Source organism: Borostomias antarcticus (assembly GCF_949987555.1).
Source record: "Borostomias antarcticus genome assembly, chromosome: 2".
In the NCBI taxonomy this organism is placed as follows: domain Eukaryota; kingdom Metazoa; phylum Chordata; class Actinopteri; order Stomiiformes; family Stomiidae; genus Borostomias; species Borostomias antarcticus.
In genome coordinates this window covers 7,562,373-7,579,908 of record NC_140235.1, presented here as the reverse complement: position 1 = coordinate 7,579,908, position 17,536 = coordinate 7,562,373, and the positions used below count along the sequence as shown (strand labels likewise).

At 43.2% G+C, this 17,536-nt stretch overlaps 1 protein-coding gene across 1 annotated transcript in view; it reads right to left on the bottom strand.

Moving 5' to 3' along the window:
- hdac4 (histone deacetylase 4) overlaps positions 1-8,702 on the bottom strand; it is a 165,195-nt gene extending 156,493 nt beyond the window's left edge. The window contains exon 1 of the mRNA XM_084456089.1: positions 8,626-8,702. Within this exon, the coding sequence (XP_084312215.1) occupies positions 8,626-8,647 (22 nt within the window). The 5' untranslated portion in view covers positions 8,648-8,702. The remainder of the gene's footprint in view (positions 1-8,625) is intronic.
- Positions 8,703-17,536: the final 8,834 nt, after the last annotated feature.

The window sequence follows — 17,536 nt, the reverse complement described above, 5'->3', positions numbered from 1 at the left end:
TTTAAAGCTACAGGAGATATCGACACTTTGGCGGCCTCTGGTCGTGATAAAATTGGCACTGCGTTTTAAGAACCACACTTCCCACAATTCCCCACTCACTCGCTGTAATGATGGGGAAAAAATATGTTAAACGTGCATGGAGCAGACTGGATTGGAAGATTGTAGCTACTTCAATGGACTTTCTGGAAGGATGGCCTCAATGCAGGTAAATACCAGTCTTCTTTCTTTTATGTGCATGTAGATTTCGTTTCACGGGGCAAAGTGTTTGTTGTCTTCCTGATATTGTGACATGCAGAACGGGTCACTTCCGCTTCCACCACAAGATTTCCCGCCAGTGTACAAACCAGTACGCCAAAATTCTAAGAGAATAAATTCACAAGGTCTCATGCAGTCTCATGTCACGAAAACGATTTTTGGGGTCTTGCTACAGTGAGGCCAATTCATACTAATAGCTAAGTAAAGGTGAATATTGAACTATAAAAAAGTTCTCATTGAGATTGAAGTCCTACACGGCACTACATAGGCACTACTTGACTGCCACAGTAGCTAATAATCGGACTGCCCCCACAAAGACACAAACATAGCCATTTCTCTTAGAGGCTTATGTGTGCAAACGCACCATACATCAGTGTTATATACAGAATGACTATTTAATGGTCTTATATCATGTGGCAGTGTTATGGTACATTAGGCTTGAAATGTCAACAGGAACAAAGATTCCTTACACCTACAATGGGCCTCAGGGCATCCATGTCTTTGCCAAACTATCACTAAAACAATCCACTAATTTCAAACTTTCCATTTCCTCATTATCATACAAAAGTTTAACTTATTGATTAAATTTTTCATATGGATACAGTAACCGCCAAAATGCATACAAAGATAAACACCAGTTCAAGACTCACATTGTATGGCGAGTTTAGGAGTCTGCCACATCCAGTGTGAGGGTCACATACGCCTCTTACCTGTGACCAAAACAATGACTGTAGGAGGGAGCCGAGCGCTGTGATGTCACAAGCTCCCAACTCTATGATTTTCACAGATTTACACTAAGTCTAGATCTATTCAATATTTTTTGTAGGAAAGTAGTTTAATAAATAATGTATTAAACTACTTTCTACTACTGATTATAACATTCTTTATTGTGCGAATATTACTTCAAACATTTATTTTCAGCATTAAATGGTGGATTGTTTTCCGTATTTATCTTTGACATTGTGTTATCAGCATGCTTGGGTCAGTGATCTTGTCAAACAGGTAATAACAACATACCAACATTCCTTTGTGCTCAATATCAGAGAGAGAAAGATTACAGAGGGAAAGCTGTTTGCTATCGGTTGTTTACACTCACACTGTTTCCAGTAAGAAGATTAGTCCTCTTTCAAGCCTCTGAATCATTTTTCCCCTCTCTAATGTTGAATAATCTCAGGGATAAATCTGCTCTTGGCCATGCCCTTCTAACAAACTTCACATGAATAATTCACAACCATCTGCCACAGATCGAGTGTTAGAACAGGACCCAAGGAGGCTTAAGAAATGCCATTTTCGCAACTGACTCCAATGAATGCACCCATTCCCTACCCAACCTGGCAACCTTTTGCCGGTGGTGGGATCCTGGGAAAGTTAGTAGCTACCTGCATATAAGATAATACATGCATGCTCAAGTCTGGCCTCGCCTCCTGTATTCTTTTAAGAGTGTGTGGCCCTGAAAGGGTCTTCATCTCTGGCTGGTTGAGCCTGAAGCAGCCTGGCCTCCGGTCCGTGTTTGTGTTCCAGGCAGGGGAGTTGCTCTGCGGGATGATTTATTGACGCAAGATCCCCCCCTGCCAGGAATTACCATGGCAGAAGAGAAGTGGAGAGGGGGGCCTGGCTTAGACGCACGTGTGTGTGTGTGTGTGTTTGAGTGTGGTTGTGTTAGCCAGACCTAGGCCAGAGCTGTAACCCAGTTACAAAACGCCAAACAACAAGTCACCCATCCAGCCATCACCTCCCAAGTACAACACGAACAAAGGCGCTTCAGTGCTCCCTGTAGGACTATGTTCTAGGAATGGTAAATGACTCACTCTCAGACACTCACAGGGGTTAGCACTACTTTGAAACGGTCTGTTGAATTCTTTGGCAGCTAGGGGAAATACAATTGTTACTAAAGGAATTGTACATTTCATATCAATGAGAAGGTCAGGTAGAGAACTGAGATGAGTATGATGACATTGACTGGACATTAATGACACATTAAATATGCCTGGAACACAGTCACAAAGCTTTGGGTTTGAGACATTTCAATTTGTTCCATTTGCCCTGGGAGAACATTCCTGCCTTGAGTCCAGGAGCAATTATGTAACAGTGAAATAAGTGGAAAATGACACGCATACCACAGATTGACGACATTGAAAAATTGCGATCCGGCCTCCCGAGTTATTGGGGAGTTTCAACATCTTCAGGAGAAAATAAATAGATCGCCAGCCAAAGTATATGAGACACTTCTGCATAATAAACACCAGCAAAATGATCAGAACGGTGAAGAATGCACTGCTGCCTCCTTCATGTTCCATTCACACAAACACCCTACAAGGCAAAAGAAGAAACGAGTCCAAAAAACACTTTGCTCAAGCGGAGAAATGTAACCGACAGCTTTGGCTTGCACCAGTGTATCTGGATGAGCTCAATGGTACAGCAACATCTAGACTGACGCAAAAGCCCTTGGTTGGATGGGCAGATTCCCCACCTCTAAAGCCCTTGGTTGGATGGGCAGATTCCCCACCTCTAAAGCCAGCAAGAGGAGATGGTGCCAACTGCCCAGATTGCCCCGCACTGCGGCCAATAGCTCAACAATAATCAATTATTGGCTCTGCGCATCACTGCTTTGGACATGTTGAAGATTGCCAGAGGATCAGGGAAGGGACACAATTGGTCTTTTGTGAGGCTTGCAAAAGCAGGGCAACCTTTAACCTGGGTCTCAACAAAATGGTGCAACCATATGCGGCAGATACAACCAAAGAAGAGTGAAAAGGAGAGTAGCAGTTTGCGAAGGACTTGAATATATCCATTGCACATATTGTTTTGGTGCCGTTCTTAGGAAGCTTGGGTTACACACCACAAATGCCAGTGCAATAACTCATCTAGCTGAGACATGTCTAATCACTACTCTACAGCTTCCGGTTCCCGAAATGTTGGTGTATCCCTAAGAAAATGGATTCAGACATAAACACAGAAAAGCATGGCACAGAAAAGCATGATGAGTTTTGTAGTAGTGAGGGGAAACTTTACATTGAAACGATTTTCATTAGTATTCTATGAATACGCATGCCAAATGTGAGGCTGATGGTACTTTTCTTTAGTATTTAACTATACATTAGGGTTAAAATCGGAGCCAATGTCTCATTAATTATATATCACAAATGGGCAGAGGTGCAGTATTTCGTCAATTATCAAGCCCTACAGATAAGCACACATGCAACACTGTGAAGCAACAACATAAAGAGCACTAACATAATCAACATGGAATTAGAGATGGAACCGATCCGATCCAGTATCAGGATCGGGCTCCGATCCAGACGTGGTTCACAGATCAGGTATCGGCCTGACCTCGCCGATCCACATACCGATCTAGATGAAGTGAAAGGGCTCCGGTATTCATTTATTCATTCATTCATTCATTCATTCATTCATTGGATACAATTCACATTTCCCTCAGTCCAGTGTCTAGTTCACCAAACTAGCCTACCTTTTGAGACAGTTTGCTTATGTTTGCAAACGTTTGGTGCGAAAACAAACGTTATGCTGAAAAAAGTTTAAAATAGTTTGCAAAGAATGTTCGCGAGTGAAAGTGAGGTTGCATGCGCTGCTCGAGTTGGTTACACTAGACGGTGGCGGAGGATTTCCAAAAATATAAAAATTTGAGATCACCCTGATAAAATCTATTCTTAGGTAACATGTTGCAATTGATTATTATTATTATGAGTACACCTACATACACTCTAGGTTGATAAAATATTGAATATTTACCACTTTTCTCTGGTTACACCACTTGACATTTTCAGGCGCATTTGGTCTTACTTTTTGAAAAAAAAATGTGCAAATGTAATTTCAAATGACATAAAACCAACATAAATACAAAATCCACATATTAACACACCTGATGCATGCTTTTAAAACAGTATTTACCCCAATTTTTTTTTCAGCTTTCCCACCCTTATTTGTCACTGACCCATATATAGACTAAATAGGATTCAAGATTCTTTGTTAGGCCTACATCCAATATACAAGTCAAGTAGCCATATGCTGAGTAAAATTGATGAGTAAAATTATGTTTTGGCTCCTCAACAAGATACAAAATATCCTAATAAGAAAAACAGTTAAATGCAGGACTGTACAGTAGCAATACAGTAAGAATATGGTGTGTGCAAAGTGTATAAAGTGTATGTTAATGATAATAATTAAGTTGATGGGATGGAATGATAAATAAAAAAAGAAAAAAGACAGCTGGTATCGATATCGGATTGGTATCGGCAGATATCCAAATCCTGGTATCGGAACCAGATCGGAACTGAAAAAAAGTGGATTAGTGCATCTCTACTGTACATGGAATATCCTGAATGATTGTTGTGTACTGATCATCCATCCTGTTCTGATCATCCAACTAACCATCCAACTGGGCTCTGCTGTTTACTTTACCCAGGGAAGCCTGTGCAGCACAAATACCTAAGACAGTCAGAAACAGGCCCAGAGAAAGAGAGCAAAGAACAGCTGAGAGAGAGAGAGAGAGCTAACACTTAAAATGTGCAAGATATGTCGGCAACAGACATACAGTACACATATGAACAGGTAGAGACAAGACTGCTACTTGTTGATCTAAGATGAGCAGAGTCATAAAGGGAGTCGGTCAGAGCAGATGTCTAACGTCACCAATAACTAAGTGAGGCAGAAAAACATGCTCTTCCTTGTTAAACCCTATGCATTAACACAGATGTATCCATACTGAAGACTCCCCACTGTGAGACCCAACACAGAGCAGGGGGGCCAATTGCATTAGCTTCAGTGAGGATATAAGATCCTGTACAGGCTTCATAATGTCACCCAAGACAGGAAGAAGGAATCGTGGATCAAGACAGCTCCCTCTCTGCCCAGCCAAGAAGGAATCGTGGATCACTGCGCACGTTGTTATTGTTTCTTCATTTCCTTTCCTTTGTGACGACTAGGCCTACTCTGCGATGGACATGCGATGGGTAGTTGGACATACCCAACTAAGGTGGTAGAGACCAATACTGTTCATAATTTATCATAGTTTGTATGTTATCATAGTTTGTATGTCATTCTTGATTATTCACATTCCATGCTCCTCTTGCCCGTTTTTGCTGGTATAAAAACTTATTGATACAACCTACCTCTCATGCCAAACCTCCACCTCCTGCAGCTTAGGCCACTCACTGACCTGTCAGATCAGTGGTTAAAGGGAGATGAGAAGAGGCACGTGTACAGGGAAGGGATTATACTGTAGCATCCATTCAGCAATGTGCTGGCAGAAGTGACACAATTAATAAAGCATTAAGATGCTTTGATTAGGGGCCTCACCAGTGGCTCAGCGGGTTAAGGCGCGTACCGCAGAGGCTTGTCCTTACCGCAGCGGCCTGGGTTCGAATCCGGCCCGGGCCATGTGCTGCATGTCCCCCCCACCCCTCCCCCCCTCTCTCTCTCCTGCATTTCCTGTCTATAACCTTCACTGTCATATATAATAAAGCAGAAATGAAATAAATACATCTTCTTTGATTAGCCTAGACCGGCCTAGCCCTGCTCTCACTGTGCCATTTGTAATCCACTAGCCTACTATTTATACTATTATTGCTGCAACTACTGCTGGTAACTTGGCTTAGCTTCCAGAAACAAGCTTACCCAACCCTTCTGGCTCTGGGACAGATCAAGTGGAGGAGCGAGCGAGCGAGTGTGTGCAGACAAACCCTGAGCCTCATTCTCTGGTCTACAAACAATGGGATGGGGAATAATAAGTGCAAATGTAAAAATCAATACAGCTGCAAGCAGCAATGAACAGGGCCAAGCCATTCCGCCTCAAAGCCAACAAGCGAAACATGCCATAGCCACATTTGAGTTACCATTGAGCAACCACTAGCCATTGATGTCAATGAAAATACAATGGAAGCGCAAGGGGGTGTTGTTGCACAAAAACACTTATGTCACCATTATAATTTAATCTGACAATTTTGCATCCGATACGTAAATTATAGAGCATGCCATGGCCTACCCTTACAAGCAAGATGAGCCCCATCCGGCCACAGGGGGCGCTACAGCAATCGATTGTGTTTTAGCCATTTTTAAGCATTTTTGGCTTGTTATAGCACCACCCTGTGGCCAATCTGCTTCATATTTCTCAAGGTACCTTACATTATGCTGTGGTAAAACTGTATTAAGTTTCCGAAGAATCGGCTTGGCGGTAAGGCCAAAACGGGAAATGAGCTCTCTAGCGCCCCCATTGGGTTTGATCGTGCCAATAATGCATGGCTAGCATTGGGTTAAAGGTGCGGACATGCGTGCAAAGTTTCATCGTGTTCTGTATAACCCTTCAGAAATGATACGTGAAAAGCCATGCAAAGCCATGCCCTCTGCAATCTTCATTGGCTCATAGTTCCTGTTTTATTTAACTTTTCAAAAATATGCCAAGATGGAACTTTAGATATTGATCCTTAGATAATGTCTACCGAGCTTCATGTGAATTGGTGAAACTTTCTAGGAGGAGATAGATTTTAAGCGTTTTTTCAAAAAATGCAAAATAGCTGAAAATCTACATAACCGGACGTTATAGGTTCTTGAGGCAAATTTGTTCATTGTGAGGAGATACATACAAAAAATGAGTATTGGACTTTATAATTCCTGCCAGCTCAAAGCATATGGAGGTTTCTGCTCACTTGGGCCTACATGTTGTTGGTGGTTGCAAAGTGATAGCACGTACGATGATTTATGATATTTTAAAGTTTTAAAATGTAGACGGTTGCTGTAACACCACCATCAGGACTATTATCCCACAATGCCAGTTGAGGACTTTTGGCATAGGGCTGTTTGGTAATTTTTCATGCACTGTATGTCAAGTTAGACTTCCTAGGAAGATTCAGATTCCGAATATTAGCAATTAGCTGAGCTGCCCAACCCCTAAAAACAGAAAATGGGAACAAATAAAACAGAATTGTGAAAAGGGCGCTACCTTTTGTCGCTTGTAAGAGACAGAGACACAAAAACTCAGTCTCTCTCTCTCTCTCTCTCATAAATCCTGCATTAAGTAATCATTGCACACATAAGGGGTAGAGAATAGGAGCTTCTGTTGCCATGAATAGCTGCGAACATTAAAACAAACACGGTCTACCAGATCAGAACCAGATCTGTTTCACTGATTCTTCCTTAGGGAGATTGAACTTGATTGACTTTTCCATTAGAAATTCTGTTCCAGATTCAAACACATGCTTTTTGCTCTACTCAATGTAGTCAACTCAATCATTATGTCTCCAATCAAACTAAATGGAGTTTTGGTCTAACTAGCACGATTGTGTTTGCAGTGTCGCTCTGCCGTTTCTCCATCTCGTTTTGGCAACGGAGGAGGATCTGAAGAGGGTAATGCAGCCCAAGTTCATTCCCTCCATTCCTGCCCTCAGACTGTAGTGTAAACCTAGACAGGATCTGGCCTTCAAAGGAAACCTGGAGTTCTAGAATAAACTCAATTCAACTCAATTCAAATTCAATACAAAAACTACAGACCTACACTGTAAATCTGTTGGAATGTCAGCGCTACTGGAGTTAGCGCCACCATCAATAGTCATAAGACGGTCGGTCAAAGGTGATCAAAGGTATGTATGTCTGAAATAGTATTGACATTATTTCATATGAGAGGGGAAATGCACACGAAAAGCTGCCATTCTTCCTGTGAGAATCATTTATGGATTCATCTGGCTATTACACTGATCTGAACGCCTGTCACCTAGAATGCCAAGATTAAGAACAACCTTTCCCAAATATACTGGCTCATACCAGAATTCTCCATAAGCAAACATAGGACACTTTGGAAAAGGCATAAAGGATATGACATTTTTAAGACTCAAGATACAATCCATCCAGTAAGTACTCACACCCCTTCCCCCTTTCCACATGTTGTTATGTTACAGCCTTGAGACAGAATCTGTAGAGAAGAATGGGAGAAATACAAATACAGATGTGCCAGGCTTGCAGCGTCATACCCAAGAAGACTTGAGGCTGTAATCGTTGCCAAAGGTGCCTCAACAAAGGGTGCGAATACCTACTCTATGTACTTGTGATATTTTTCAGTTTTTTATTTTGAACACATTTGCAAAAAAAATAAAAGTTTTTCACTTTGTCATTATGGGGTATTGTGTGTAGACTGTAAAAAAAAAAAAAAAAGAGAAAAAAATAAGAATTTAATTCATTTTGGAATAAAGCTGTAACATAAAATGTGGAAAAAGTGAATGGGTGTGAGTACTTTCCGGATGCACTGTAAAATACTGTAAATAAATGGATAAATAAATAAGCAACATACTGTTCAGTGTTCACAATATCCCACTCGCAGGAAGTAGGTAAAGGTCAGAGTAGCACTGTTGTCAGGTCTCTTACCTGGGCGACTGTGAAAGCTCATCACTCTGGCGACTCTCTTGTTTGGGCTGATTGATGAGGAGGAAGAGGTGAGCTGAGAGGACCTCAGTGCTCCTCTGTAGAGTGTATAGTGAACACCATCCGCTGCCCGGTATGTTGGCACTGCCTGGGAGACAGTGATGCCACGGAAAGGGGGTTTCTGTCAAAGCCTCATTCTGGCAACCCACCGCTTGGCAACCTCAGGGAAGCTATATGTTCTTGTAGGCTCGCTTCTCTATTCCCAAAAGTCCACCTGTCAGGGGACAAATACACTTGTCAGTAGACGGTCAGAGCATAGGTGTGATTAACCCATCACATTATAATAATTCTACATATAGCTTGGAAGCCAGTCTACAAAGCTTAGATGCTAGGTCTTATGACAGCAGAGCAGCTCAGAACATTTCTGTGTGTGTGTGTGTTTTATACAGTATATGCCATGTATGTATGTGTGTGTGTATGAATGTATGTATGTATGCATCTTTGTATCTAATCCTTTCAATAAACACAGTGTCAGTAGACCCAGCTGTTAGAGCAAAGATGAAGTCATCACCTCTGACCAAGGGGGCCGTTTGGTAATCTCAGCTAGTCACACACACACACACACACACACACACACACACACACACACACACACACACACACACACACACACACACACACAGAAACAGATGCACAAACACGTGTATACTCATAGTCTGACTGCAGATGGAGTCATTGTGATCTGTTGAGTCATCAATGAGATAACGTACTGAATCTGACTAACCGTTCTCTGAGCCCGATGAACACGCTAGATACTTCAGTACACTTCTCAATACTCCTCAGTATATAGAGAGAACAAAACTACTGTATATAGTGAAGCATGACAACTGAAAATTCCATAGTAGAGAGAACTCATGAACTTAATACTTGCATGTATACTTAAGATGTTATGTTCCCTGCACTTATGAACAGTGATAGAGCAGAGCACACTCTGCCTTACTTCTCCAGACAATAGATATTGTTGACAGTGTGCATTTCAGTGGCCATGATGGTTTAGGATGGTGTGGATTACCCATGCTAAAATAGTTTAGCCTCTGGCTACCCCTCCACACACAGGCCTCCCATAACAACTCCACAGGTGTCAAAGCTGTCAACCATCAAAAGTAAATAAAAAGATAGTGGCTGGCAGTCTGGCCAGTCGGCGTACACACACACGCACGCACAGTAGGCCTAGGGTAATTCAAACAGTGCGTGCACACAGACCCAAACACACCTTGATAGACAGAGAGGTACACAAAAAAACAGTTGTGTGTTTAAACACATGAGAAAATGCAAACACACAGACAGCCTTCACTAAAGGAGATGAACACATTCATGTTCAAAAACATCACAGGGTTCAACTCAGGACAACTATGAAACCAATGACATTAATCCATTTTAGCATCTATTGTTGTGCACACTTGTACAATTTCCTTCAATGATTTCAAAAGAAGGTACAGTAATGGAATATGGTGAACAACACTCATATAAATGCTCCTCCACGAATGTGTATATCCTCGCACCCGTTGCTGCTGGTGTTGGGAAGAGTTTGAGCTTAATGGTTACAGTGGAAAATGTTGGTCTCTGTGAACATCATTTCTTTGAGGTTACTTTCAAATCCCAAATAAAAGCTAGTGGAAACACTGACGGAACAGGATTACTTGGTGTGACACACTTCATCGAGTTATCGAATTATAACTGCAATTGCTAACATCCAACTGTTTTGTTTCACTGTGTTCAAATGAGCAACATTTTGTTTGGTGATTAGATCTAAATCAAATTCATGACTTTCTCCACAGACCAAAGGGGCACGAGCGACCAGTCCGACAGCCTTGTCTAGAATTTGACCAGCAATGACCATCTTAACCTGAGCAGTGTTGTTTTATTATACCCCATGGGAGCCATTGCTGAAGGCTGAATTTGCCGGTTTGGTTTTTCAGGGCGTAGTGAGTGTGCCGTTTATCCCCGGTGCCTCACTGCCAGAGGAGACTCGTCCATAGGGGACAGGGAGGAGGGTCCGCCACAAACATTTGAAGAAAAAGTATTCAATAATACAAATTTAAAAAGAACCCCTTCAAATAAGTGAGTGACCCAGCCAGATCTCAGACTTGAACCTGATTGAACATCTCTGGAGAGATCTGAAAATGGCTGTACACCGACACTCCTCATCCAACCCGATTAAGCTTGAGAGGATCTGCAAAGAAGAATGGGAGAAACTGCCCAAAATAGGTGTGCCAAGCTTGCAGCGTCATACTCAAGAAGACTTGAGGCTGTAATTGCTGCCAAAGGTGCTTCAACAAAGTATTGAGTAAAGGGTGTGAGTACATATGCACGTGATGAGTGTTTAATTTTTAATAAATTTGCAAAAATGTAATAAAAAATTTAAAAAATACTTTTTTCACATTGTCATTATGGGGTATTGTGTGTAGAATTGAGGGAAAACAAAGATTTTATCCATTTTGGAATAAGGCTGTAACAACAAAATGTGGAAAAAGTGAAGGGATATGAATACTTTCCAGATACACTGTAGAGGGAGGGTCATGGGATATGCATGATTGAGATAAAAAGATTCATACAGGGGTGGCTCATCGGTTAAGGCGCGTACGACATTAAGGTTAATCCTTATCGCAGCGGCCCAGCTTTGAATCTGGCCTGGTCCCTGTGCTGCATGTCCTCCCCCCTCTCTCTCTCACCTTTCCTGTCACTCTACACTGTCCTAAAGCACCAATGCCAAAAAAAGATATAAAAAATAAATGAATAAAAGAAGAAAGATTCTTCATACAATGTGCAAATTGTGAACTACTGGTAACTAACTACTAACTACAGTATAACTACAGATAATTTTAAAAAATGTATTTGGAAACTGGTGGCAGAGGAAGCTGTCCAAATTTCATTTTTTTCTGATTCAGATTAACGTTTCCCTTTATTTTATCAAGCAGCTACAGTAGTTAGCTACTTGCGTTAGCCAACAGCAGTTAGCTTGCTGTAACGTTAGCAGTAGGGTTGCTTATCGGGATCCTCGGATTCCCAGGAAATCTTCAGTCCTTTTAGTACCGGGAACAAGCAACAGGTCCCCAGGTTTCCTTTTGATTTAGAGGGGGTATTTGTTAACTTTTTATAACTATGTTGCCTTACAGGAGTAGCCTAAACTATTAATGCATACTCAATATATTGTGCAAAATGTATTTTCTTATTTAGATAGACAGGCATACGAACTGCCTGTAGGCTATAAGGTCTGCGTGGATTTGGAGAAAAAGAAGCACTGGTTGGGTTCAGTAGACCACGTGCTGCATTGTCGACGCAAACATGGCAGCGGGATCGGCAGCATGGAAGGATTTCGTCAAACTAAACAACACAGAAGCAAAATGCAAAACCTGCAAGAAGATTATCAAGTGTGCTGTGGGTTCAACGAGAGGCTTGCTCCAGCATTTACACAGCCACATCTAGGCCGGGAGGGGACGACGGCGGCGAGCCATCATCGAAAACACCCAAAATCCACTCTTTCTTTGAGCCCAAAAGAACCGTAGAAGAAATGCTTTCCGAGTTGCAGCCTTAGATGGCTTCTCTTTCAATGCCATTAGTTCTAGCGCCTACATTAGTTCTAGTGTGTGCCCTGCGTAAAGACGGCTATAACGTGCCCAAGCACCACTCAGGCATCTCCAACATGGTTCTATCTCATGCCGTGCAACAGCAGAGTAAGCTTGCGGATGCGTTTGACGTGATAGTGAAAACGGGTACTCCCTTCTCCCTTACCATGGACGAATACACGTCGGTGCAAAACACACGATTCATGAACATATATCTCCATTCCGAAAGTGAACATTGGAATCTGGGTATTTCGAATCGAAGGGAGTATGACTGCCGTTCGAATCGTTGAGTTGATTAATAACCAACTCGGTGTTTACACCCTCAACTTGGACGAGCATACCGTGTGTGCCACCATGGATGGGGCATCAGTAATGGTGAAACACAGAAAACTGCTCCTCCCAGAGCATCAGCTGTGCTATGCACATGCAATTCACCTGCCGGTGATGGATGTCCGTTATAGGTGTGTAGAAGGTGTGCCTGACTATGATGATAGCGAAGAAGAGGATGAGGAAGAAGAGGATTCCCCCGATGTTGACCACTGTGCACATCGAACAAGAGTTGCCTTACTGGAGACTGTGGATAAGGTGATTATTTAGTCTAATTGCAAACGAATTAGGCTATAAGGCCCTATGCCTAGTTATTAAATTAATACATTTGTTTTGATTATATTATCATTCCTATTCTTCCTACATCTTTCACTCTCAGGTCAGAAAGATTGCGCATTTGAAGAAGTCTGGTGTCAACAATAACAAACTTCAAGCATATGTTGAAGAAGAACTTGGCAAAGAAATTAAGCTCATTCTTGACTGTCACACAAGATGGGACAGCATGTCTGATACATAGACTATAACACACCCTCCTGTCCTCCCCAAGGGCTTGAGTCACCAGCCTCCACTGTTCACCACACTGTATTCTTTCCCAGAATGGAGCGCAAGATGTCACATCAACCAAGAGTTTGTTAAATCCACCGCCTGAGCCACAAATTGCAAAGTGAGTTACAAGTGTGAGGTGTGTGTGTTTGTGTGTGTGTGTTCATGTGTGTGTGAGAACATGTATGGGTGTGGATGCTGAAGTCTATCAGTGCAAGACATGACCGAAAGTGAGAAGATCCTGCGACATAATACTCAGTGATAATCTGCCATTGAGGGAGGTAAGTTGGGGGCATTGGCTTTACAGAGAGATTTTCCAGGAGAGATTTCCCAGTGCTCTGCTATTTTTAAAACCTTATTTTCATCAGGGGGGGCTGTCACATATGAAATTGGACTGCACTTTCACAGCATGTCAGAACACGTTAGTGGTGACCTCGTATGCCCGGTCACACACACACACTAAGAGTAATACTGCTTTGAGCACTTGTCAACACACTAGCATGAGTCTTCTCCAATCTTCCCAGAGATAAACTGAGATAAGTAGGGTATATTATGAGTCAACCTGAGCAGCCTTGCTGCATCACAGGTGTCAGTACAGCATCTTCAAGCCCCAAACACCAAAGTCATTAAGCAGTATTCCCACAAGATTGTGTAACAGCAACACAGCTGGGTCATGTGGCCTAACGTCTTGAGGCCCACGACTCTTCCTCCTCAAGTACTCTACTCCAACCTGCACTTCCAGACAGAAGCACACATACTGGACACGAATTATAGCCCATAGGCAGAAAATGAGTCTGAAAATGTTTCACTTGGTAATCAACAGAAGTAAGGTCTTATGACCTATAATGGAGTTCATTTCCCAGGCACTCCAAGCGGAGTTGGGAGTAATCATGACAGCATAAAAATAACATGTGGTGGGAGACGTGAGCGGTAAACAACAATTAGGGTTCTATGTGGTTCATGCCGCATGAATCATTGAAATGCACTTTTGCTGTTAAGACAGGCACTGCCTCTCAGGCCTAATTGACTATGAATAATTCACTCTGAGATGTGGGTTAGCTTAGTAGCCATGTGTAGGCCACATGCCCATGCTGACTGCCGATACATAGTCTGCGTTGTCATGCCTGCTTTCGTTATCGTTGAAGGACACTTTTTAGGGGGCAGGTAGCTCAACTGTCGGTCACTCTTGCATTTGCCAATATTCTTCTTCTTCAGAAATCTGCATTCCTATTCATGGAAAAAACACCAAACGGTGCACAAAGGTCCAGTCCTATGCTAAAAATTCTCAACTGGCATTGTGGGCTAACAGTCCTGATGGTGGCGCTACAGCAACTGTCTTAAGTTTAAAACTTAGAAAATTCATAACAAATCAGCGATATGTGCTATCAATTCGCAACCACCACCACAATGTTGGTCCAAGTGAGCAGAAACGTGCATATGCTTCAAGCTGGCAGGAATTATAAAGTCCATCACTGTTTTTCTCAAAAATTGTTAGACTAATTAAACCTATTTCCCCCATTTTGGTTAAATTGACACCATGTTTGCTACACTCCTATCCTCAATGAACCAGAGTCTGATCCAGATTTTTTTAAATATTAAAACCTGAGCACACAGTGCATCAAAATGTTTTACTGTAAACAGTACTGTATGCAGCTACTGCACATTAATTACATTATTAATTAATTTAATTAATTAATACATCTCAAATAATGACAATATTTTCATGGCAAGGTAGATGTGACATTTTTCAGAATTTTATCACACAAACTGTATTTTTGACAGTATTCTGAATTCTATCCTCATGTAAGCTATTGCTGTCAGTGAAGAAGAAATACACTACCCGCAATCCTAAAGTGCAACAGCAACATCTCATTCCATGGTAACAGCGAGCTCTACCAATCAGAGACATCACTGTTGGCAACCCTGCCCAAAATGACAAACCCTAGGACTACAACCGGCAAAATTGACACCGGCATTGTCTCCGATTAAGCACACCTGCACTCAACCTACAATCAGCAAGACAAGACAAAAAACATTTCAAACCTTAACTAGGAAAGCTTAAGTAGTCAATGGAAATAGAGCAACTTCAAACATCAGTTTGTCATGTCATTGTCTATTCTTGGTTGATCGTGAGAGGGGTTTCGCGTCATCCATTAAAGTGTATGCATGCGCTATTTCAGTGCATCATGAGGGTTTTGCAAGGACTACCGGTTTATGGGCATTCCGTCGTCAAGGGTTTTTTGGCTGGAGTGCGGTGCCATGCATAAGGCTCCTATATGGGATCTGCTCCTGGTTCTGAACGCACTCTGCGGAGCTCGGTTCGAGCCAATGGAGCAGTCTTCTCTCAAGTGGCTTTTGATCAAGACCACTTTCCTCCTCTTCTTGGAATCGGCAAGCGAGTCAGGGATTTGTGCCCACAGATGGTTTTTCTCATCCCTGGTGATGTGACTAAGGCTATATTATGACCGGACCCTTCTTTCGTTCCAAAAGTGGTTCAGAGCGCATTCAGCGCACAGGATTTGGAACTGCGAGCTTTCTATCCTCCACCTCATGTGACCGAGGAAGGTGCTTATTTGCACCTGTTGTGCCCTGTGTGTGCGCTGGAACAGTCGCGCTCACGGCTGCAGTTTGGTTTCCTAACTGTCGGCTTGTCACAGTCCTGGGAAGGTGGGTTTGCCACTGTCCAAACAGCGTCTCTCTGAGGGGATATGTGAGGGCATCACCATGTCTTATGAGACAGCAGGCTGCCCTCTGCCTGGGGCTGTTAGCGTAACCGGTCTCTCTTTTCCAGAGTTACTGGTGAACTACGGTCTGTCTCTGTCCCTTGGCACTATCAAGCACTTTGTCTTGATGCTTTTAATGTCTCATGTAAAGCACAGCCTTGTTGCTGAAATGTGCTATACAGTACAAATAAACTTGCCTTGCCTTGGTAGGGATGGGGTTGTGGTCTGGCTGGGTATGTTACTGTGCGTAACCTGTTACTGTGCGTAACCTGTAACTGTGCGTAACCTGTTACTGTGCGTAACCTGTAACTGTGCCGTAACCTGTTACTGTGCGTAACCTGTAACTCCGCTCCCAGTCCATCTCCCCCCCCCCCCATACCCTATCCTGCCTTCTGCTGGTGTGTCAGCCGAGTGTGGCGGGTTGGGCTGGTGCCTGGGCGATGCCAACCTTCGGTGTGGTCATGTTACCTTTGAGCCCTGGCCCTTGGCCTCTCTGGCCATTTTTTTCGGGGTCAGCAAGAATGTATGGTGCAGTCGTGTCGCTCCGCTTATGCCAATAAGGGGCAAGCCCTGTGGGGCGGAGCTCCACTAAATAGAACGACAGTTACGTATTGTAACTCTAGTTCTATGAGCAGAGCGAAGCCCCACAGGGCACAGGCTTTGCTGAACCTCAGTCTGCTCGCTGAAAGCTTCAGCTTAGGAGAAGATCAACGGCTGCGCATTGGCCGCAGATGCATATATTTTTTTAAATATTTTTGTGCGTGGCTGTAAGCCAGCGCACTTAGGATAGCAAATATCCATTTGCAGTCCCTCCCTGGCTTACTCTCTGCCTCTGCCCCGTTGTTGACCTGCAGTTCTATGTTGCTACCACAAGAGCATTTACCGTTTTCGGCCACAGGAGGGCAGCAACAGGCTTAGATAGACAGTGGTTCCTTGTTCAGTTTCAGCAATTCAATGAGTAGAGTTAAGCCTCGGATACACTAGAAGACTTTGGCAATCTTAACAGATTGTGAAATGACGGGATGAGACGGTATGGATTTTTGCATTACGGTACGGTACGGTATCTAGTTACACGGTACGGTTTACGGTATTTCCCGGTATACGGCATTTCACCTCCCCAACGCACAAAACAAGTGTGGGCTAGAGACACAGGGTCTTCACTGGTGGGAGTGGGGGCAGGTGGGTGGCCCAGAGAGAGGTACACTGTCCACGACCAGCTCTGACCCGAGGGGGCAGAGTCTCGTCATCACGCCACTATCCACGCCACGGATCCCACAACTCAGCCCGAGTGGGCTAGAGACACACTTGTCTTCACCGGTGGGGGCAGGTGGGTAGCCCAGAGAGGGGTCCACAGCCCCAGACCCAATATGACGCGAGGGAGCAGAGTCTTGCCACCACGCCACTGTCCACGCCACGGACCCCACAACTCAGCCCCTGAGTGGGCTAGAGACACACTTGTTTTCAGTTGATGTAGCTATAGCTATGATTGGTGGGGCTTCGCTCCACTCACAGAAATAGGGTTACAATACTTGACCGTCGTTTCGTTTTCTATTATGCGGAAGCGCAACTGGTAGCTGTACCAATTTTATATCACTTAAGTGTCCAAATTACATTTTCTGAGATTTTGTCAGCAAGTGATTAGCAGCGGCAGCTTTGGATATATTTAGGCTGTATGAAAAAATGCTTGCAGAGTGC